The 7,482-nt window shown below is 49.1% G+C and overlaps 1 protein-coding gene across 1 annotated transcript; it reads right to left on the reverse strand.

Moving 5' to 3' along the window:
* Positions 1-1,491: 1,491 nt before the first annotated feature.
* LOC135824702 (uncharacterized) lies at positions 1,492-7,131 on the reverse strand. The gene is made up of 2 exons (XM_065337414.1): positions 4,115-7,131; positions 1,492-3,041 (listed from the first exon to the last, which is right to left on the reverse strand). The coding sequence occupies exons 1-2, from the start codon at positions 6,631-6,633 to the stop codon at positions 2,951-2,953; spliced, it is 2,610 nt and encodes an 869-aa protein (XP_065193486.1). The 5' UTR covers positions 6,634-7,131; the 3' UTR covers positions 1,492-2,950.
* Between the last annotated feature and the right edge of the window lie 351 nt (positions 7,132-7,482).

Genomic DNA, 7,482 nt, shown 5'->3' on the forward strand with positions numbered 1-7,482 from the left:
AGACCACAGGCACAGTGCAATGGAAACACATTACAATTTTGTAGTCACTACATGTACCATACGTACACAACCTCCAAGTACAAGTACTCAGTTACAGTCAGTATCGCCTATAGCGTTGGTGTTTGATTTTGAGCATTTTATCACTATAAGCGATATAATTATCACTATGACCGATACTGCATGCAATGTATGCGAGCGGGGTGTCAAACGACTCAGGGCGCCGTGCACATACGCACTGCATAGGTGGCTACAGCTCATGTCACACAACATCAGCATTTCCTCACGATGGAGGCATATTTGGCAACTTGTACAAGCAGAACTCACCAAACAACACTGGACAAGTTAGTTCTTCACGAAGAAGTAACACCCTGTTTTCCTCGGGCACAACTTGATTTTACATCAATCACTATAATCGATGCGAAAATAATGTAATAAAGGTCTTTTGAAATAAAAATTTGATCACTATAGGCGATATATTACAATAGACGATTATTACTATACGCGATAACTGTGTATACTTAGTTATGGCAAATGAAAATGAATTTGAGAAATTGATCACTATATCCGGTATATTACTATAGCCGCCAACCTTATAGGCGATACGTACTGTACATTGTAGTGCATGAGCAAGTACACATGGACAGTGTGAGTGTTTCCCCCACGCCATGAGAATAAGAACGGTCTAGGCTACAACTAAGGCTAGCCCACAGTTCTTCGCCGACCGACAGTGCTGTACAGATCAGGGGCGTAGGAAGCAGTTTAATATTGGTACGGCGAAATTGTGAGAGAGGGAGGTCGGGGGGTCGTCCCCCGGGATTTTTTTGAAAATTGGGCCTAAAAGGCCATATTTTAATGCTACAGAATAATAATTATGAGAATTAAGAATATGCATGCTGATGATACACCGCATTGTCGATGTAAAACATGGTACCTGTACAAGAGTCGACAAGCCATCAACAAGGTTGAAATGTTTGGTTTTTCTTAAATCGAAAATAATTAATTATTATTGGTCCGGCGACCGCCGGGCCTGCCGGACCAGTTCCTACGCCCATGCAGATAATATTAGATGTCTTTGTACATGTACAGGAACACGGCCAGCAAAGCAAGGGTCTGGCGTTGTACACGAGTGAAATAATTTGCCAGCAAAGCAAGGGTCTGGCGTTGTACACCAGTGAAATATGCCAGCAAAGCAAGGGTCTGGCGTTGTACACGAGTGAAATCTGCCAGCAAAGCAAGGGTCTGGCGTTGTACACGAGTGGAATATGCCAGCAAAGCAAGGGTCTGGCGTTGTACATGATTGAAATTTGCCAGCAAAGCAAGGGTCTGGCGTTGTACACGAGTAACATCTGCCAGCAAAGCAAGGGTCTGGCGTTGTACACGAGTGAAATATGCCAGCAAAGCAAGGGTCTGGCGTTGTACATGATTGCAATCTGCCAGCAAAGCAAGGGTCTGGCGTTGTACACGAGTGACATCTGCCAGCAAAGCAAGGGTCTGCAGGGGCGTACATAGGGCGGTTCCCGGGATGCCCGGGAACCAGTAAAAAAACTTCGATATGGGTACAGAGAAGTTTTTGGTCCAGGCCCAGCGCTCGCAGTGCGCTATCGATAGCAGCGCAAGTGCATGCAGTGCGAGTCCGCCTGACGGTCCGAGGACGGTGACTGTAGCCCAGGTGTGAAAGTCGTAACAGCGTACTGAACTGGGTTCAACTGAACTAGGTACATCGCCGGATTCCTCGATCTCAGAGTCAAATTTTCCTTTGCAGTTTGTTTCGACAAAGTTGGTCGTGTTTCGAACGATGCTTTCGCTTTGTGGAAAAGAAAAATGAAGCGTCGACATCCAGAGGGCCAGAGCTCTATTCAGAGCTATTTTGAGCAGCAGGCCGAAAGCATGTAGCCAGTGCTAGTGGCAAAGGTCACGCGATAGATGAGAATGCAGACGCACCTGACTTGCAAGCGAAGTCTGCATGCAACGAGCAGCGCTGCGGAAAAAATTGTCGGCGAAGCTGTAGAGCGACCGCTGTTGGAAGCTGCTGGATCATCCAATACTTACTTTAGTGACATGGGAGTGTGTTGGAAGGGATATTCTGAACGTCGACGTCCACAGTGGAATCCAGTTCCCCGAAATTTGCCGGACACGGAAAAGATCTCCGTCGTCGATAATCATTGTGCGCCACCGAAGGCGAAGGATTTCATTTCCTGTGCGTGTCCAGACGGATGGGAAACAGCGCCACTTTCAACTATCCTTGTTATTAGAGGAGTTACCCTGGGTAGTCTTTTGACCGGCGTGCAATGGTGGCTTCTGCTTGCCCTGTGTGATGTTTGCTCCAGATGATTGGAAACTTAGGCAGCTTTCAAAACTGCATGCAACCGTCATGCTGAACAAAACATCCATAAAACGTAAAGTCAAAAGTGCGTAGCAATGACATCGTCCAGCAGCTTGTGGATGTTAATTTCACCCAGTCTGAGAAGAAGATGCAGAAACTCCGGCCGTGGGATACGAAAAATAGCACTTCAATTGAATTTGTGTGGAATTTTGGTTCATCAGGTGGCATGGGAACCACTCCTGGAGGCGAGCGGCGTACGCCCCTGGTCTGGCGTTGTCCACGAGTGAAATTTGCAAGCAAAGCAAGTGTTTGGCGTTGTCCACGAGTGACATCTATATTTGCCAGCAAAGCAAGGGTCTGGCGTTGTACACGAGTGAAATCTGCCAGCAAAGCAAGGGTCTGGCGTTGTACACGAGTGAAATATGCCAGCAAAGCAAGGGTCTGGCGTTGTACACGAGTGAAATATGCCAGCAAAGCAAGGGTCTGGCGTTGTACACGAGTGAAATCTGCCAGCAAAGCAAGGGTCTGGCGTTGTCCACGAGTGAAAGCTGCCTTGTCTCGTACAGTCCTGCAGCTTACAAAATTTAATAATTGAGTAGATGAAATTAGATAAGCTACGCTGGCCACTCACACGCATGCAGGAGCACAAACCAGCGAGTGAACGCATGAACACCATTGGACCATTGGACGCCCATCGCCGGAGGGGATGATAGCGATGCTACAGCAGAACACACACGCACCCACCCACACGCATGAACACACACACAGACGCATGAACACACATGCATGAACACACGCACACACACAAATGCGCACGTACACACACGTACACTCGTTCGTAAACACACACTAGTTCCGACAGAAGTAGTAACAGAGCGTCATAATGTCAGGTCACAGAAGGTACAGGCCTAGCCAAAGCTTGGTAGCGGCGAGGCTGCAAATGTAAATAGTGCAAATAATGTCGGCATACCACTATGGTGCTTTATTGGAGGGAAAATCAGTCGGAACAAATGATTGAAAGCGTCATTGGCTAACCACTACAACTCAGCCTACGCCGCTATTCGCTAAATGAAATTACAAAACAACAGATTTAGATTTAGTTTTGTGCTCAATGTACGATCGGCAGAAAATCTCAAGAATAGTAAATCAGGAGTAATACTTTGGTTCGCTGTGCTGATTGGCCTGGCAATCAATTTACAGCTCCTTGCATCGTACAATAAAAATCAGTGGATGAGGTGGGCACTGCGTCTAACATAAGCCGTGAGTGCACAACTCTGTATATGCACACACACACACACACACACACACACACATACACACACACACACACACACACACACACACACACACACACACACACACACACACACACACACACACACACACACACACCTACACACACACATACACACACACACGCATGCACGCACTCACACACACACACACACACACACACACACACACACAAACACATACACACACCTACGTACACACACACACACGCTGAGAGCTAACAAAACATTGCGAGTCATTCACTAGTACGGAGCGGAAAATGGTAAATTTGACATTTTTGTTTAAATTGGTACGACAACAAAAGGAGGCTCAAGTTACAAGTCAAGGCGACGGAAAAGCCCGAGCTCCAGTGCAGGGAGCAAACATTTTTCTCAAGCTACAGTCCAAAATTAATAATCCCAAATGCTCGATTATCGTCTCTAATGCTGGTTTCTCTTGTGCCACTAGTTCTGGAGAAAAATGAGAGAATGCCAAACTGCGACCTATGTTTCAACATACCGAACGCCTAAGGAAGATCGGTAAGAGTTCTTATCGAGAAGACGTCGGTAGCCATCCGTACACCACGTTCGTGGACCGTGCCGTATCACAAGTTGTTGGAGTGATGTGTGTGAGTTGACGGCACGCAAGAATGCAGACACGTCGTGGTCTGATAGCGCCTCCTGCATATCCGAGGATACACGGAAATTGACGAGCAACTGCACTATATCAGGCCATGCACTGCGGAGATGATCTGTCAGGATGTCAATGCAATGAAGCAATCCTGGCTTGCGGACAGACATGAATAAGGACGATAAGTGTGTCGAGAGACGCAGGGCCTTGCAGATCGCGCGCATACCCTGATCACCAATGCCCGAGCACGTGGCAAGACTGAACGTGTTGAGGCAGCGAACATCGGCAAGTGCCCAAGCCAGCAGCATTGCACTGTTGCGGTCGCCATGGTCGGTCGTTGTAGCTCTTCCTCTGTGTTCAGCATGCGGCGGTTGTGTGCCGACCGGGTGCGAGGGTATGCTGGTACATGTATCAGTGAGATCACACTGAGCCAGATTGATCTCCTGCAGATGCATGTGTGATGACTTCACTACTGACGTGATCTGCTGCCAATGATAGGTACAGGCTTCGATGTGTAGCCGCGTGATATTCTCACACTTTAGAAGTGATAGTGGAAATTGTTTAGTAGTACGTTCCCATTTACGAAGGCGCACACCCTTCACGCTCGTGCAGTGCGCATCGACGGCGACATCATAAGCACGGATGACGGCCGGATGGTCATGGCCATTGATCACTAAAATGCTCTGGAAAGCGGCAGCTAGGCTGGACATGGGTTGACGGTCATCGTCATGGTGACGGCAGCGCTCCGCATAGCTTAGCACTGCTAGCTCTAACTTACTGCGTGAGACAAGAGTGATTTCCTTGTGGAATGGACTCTTCATCGGTGTTGGATCACCACCGCCCATAGGAGTATGAAGAGACTTTGCGAGGACGTCTTTGCCCATGCATCGTAAAGCATCAGCCAGTGTATCGTACGTTGCATCAGGGCAGCGCTCCACCCATGTCAGCAACGTCACTCTCAAGAACTGTTCACCGCTATCAGGTCGGCCGTACTTGCTACGGTTCTCCACGTAACGCACACTGCTTCTTCCGTTCAGGCTGTCGGAGAGAAGCTCTTCTGCGAGACGGCGGCCTTCCGAGTCGTCCAAACTGGCAATAAGCGCCTCAAGCATATCAAGTGGGAAGACAGCTTGTTCCGCGGTTGCATCATGCGGGTCGTCCCATTCCTCGTCATCGTCGTTTATAGCCGCTCCTCGTCCGTCACAGGTCTTGTGACGAGTTAGAACACCGTTGATCAGACAGTCAGCATTCGCTTTGTCCAACTGGGCTGTCAAAAGCATCCAGAAAGTCCGTAAGTGGTCGCTTTCGGGGCCCAGTAACTCCACCAAACGGACAACGCGTGCCGGCGTTGTTGCCTTCTTCACAGCCACGTAGCGAGCCGCCAACGACTCTTGTAACGTCAAATGGCTGAACATCCACAGTCTGCCGTCGTCGCAACTGCTACTGTCGGCTAGCACGAGAAGGCCGAGAGCTTTAGCTTCCCTGGTGATCGCTCGCATCTGCATATCAGCATCGGTGAAAATGAGTCGCCGTTCAATGAGCATGCTGAAAGCGATTTCCCCAAGATCTAGGATAAGAGCTTGGACGACTGGAGAAATCTCATTCCAACTCTTGTACGACTCACCAGTATTACGCTCGGCAACTTGGATGATCATCATTTCGAAGATGTCCGACAGGCATTTTGGCAGCATGCCATTGCGGCAGTGGAACATCTTGCATGTCTGCATGGCTAAGAATGGCGTGGCCATCATACTAGCAAGGTTTTGGTCCCGCCGTACTGCCGCTACCAGTGCAGATGCTTCGTCCACTGACCTCAGCACCTTGCCAATGTATTCGTCAACATCTTCTTGCCGAAAACCGACAAGTTCCACTCGCCGATCAAACTGCTTTTTGTCACTCAGGCTCAGCAGTTCTACACACGGCCGTGACGTCACCACCAGACGCATTCCCCTCACTTTTGACCCGTTGATAATGTCCTGTACAAAGCCGCTGCAGTCGCCAAGGCGGATCTCGTCAAGGCCATCGAGTACAATGCATACTCGGTGAGCTTGTTGGCGAACAAAATCATCGATGCTTTTGCGCTCCTCGCTCGTAAACACTCCTAGCTCTCCCACGCCAAGCAGAGCACATATGTCCGTTGCCTCTCTGACCTCCCTGTTCCGTAGCTTCCGTGCTATCACCAAGTCAAACGATGTCCACATTTCATTCTGGGCCCATTTCAATGGAGCCACTCTAGTAAAGACGAACGTCTTGCCACAGCCCGCGCTGGCAACAGCCAATATGCGATACGTTCGACCTCCGCTGGAGAACTCCAGCATCTTCTCATTGTCCAGATCGAAGAGACTTTCAATGGAGATGTTCTCCAAACTATCGGCTGCCTTTGTGAAAACGTGTTCAACGCGCCACATGTCCCCTGTTGAGTCAAAGCTCGTATCGGAAAACTCCCTCTGGAGCTCTGGCCTAGATCATCAGTCGTACTTGTACATCTGAAACGCTTGGCTCCTTCATCCCTTCCTCCACCATGCCTTCGCCCATGTCCACGGTTGCGCCGACATATTCATCCACTAACAAACGTTTCAGTCTGCGCACTGCCTCGGGAATGCCGTTGCTTGCTTCGGCGATGCAAGCAATGGTTTCCGTGCAAGTCGCCTCCTTGTTACCGGACTCGCTAGCACTTCTCTCATCGCGTCCCGTCTGGGAGAGAGCTGATAGTGCTCTGCGAACCTCAGCGTTCTCTTTGCCTGCCATGACTGCAAGCTAGAGACGTGACAACTACAGTTACTGAAGCTAGCGAAAAAGACACTATTTTCAGCTCACTCTCATTGTGTTCCTATTTTTTTTCATGCTCTGTTACTGTGTGCTATTCGAGGGAGCTGCCGGAGCTCCGGGCCGCTAAGTCATCTCAGTGTCAGTACTAGCCTACTACTACTAGGTCATACAAGTCGGACCTCACTATAAGTATAACGTAATCTCTGGGGCATGTAGGTGCTGTCTGTCTGACTGCTTGCAGTGCCTGGTGCATGCAGGACACTGCAGGTGTAGACCCGGTTGGTTAGAAATCCTAGCGCAGACAGTTACATGATTGTATTGTGTCGTATTGAGGTCAGACTTGTAATCATGGTGATAACCCACTGTACTGAAGTCGTGAAGACTGAAGTACTGACAAGTGACAGCTGAGTTTGTGCACTTACACTACTCAGCGCACTAGAACAATGCATTCCATTCGCCTGAAGTTTTTTCACGCAAGTCTGGCATAC

This window comes from Sycon ciliatum, chromosome 9, assembly GCF_964019385.1.
Source record: "Sycon ciliatum chromosome 9, ocSycCili1.1, whole genome shotgun sequence".
Classification (NCBI taxonomy): Eukaryota; Metazoa; Porifera; class Calcarea; order Leucosolenida; family Sycettidae; genus Sycon; species Sycon ciliatum.

What these genes read in the sequence shown, in the direction of transcription:
- LOC135824702 (XM_065337414.1), bottom strand. Translation starts at nt 6,633, where the DNA reads ATGTGGCGCGTTGAACACGTTTTCACAAAGGCAGCCGATAGTTTGGAG. An exon ending in CGATCTTCCTTAGGCGTTCG is followed by an intron (nt 3,042 to 4,114) that starts GTATGTTGAAAC and finishes GTTCTGCTGTAG; the next exon opens with CATCGCTATCATCCCCTCCG.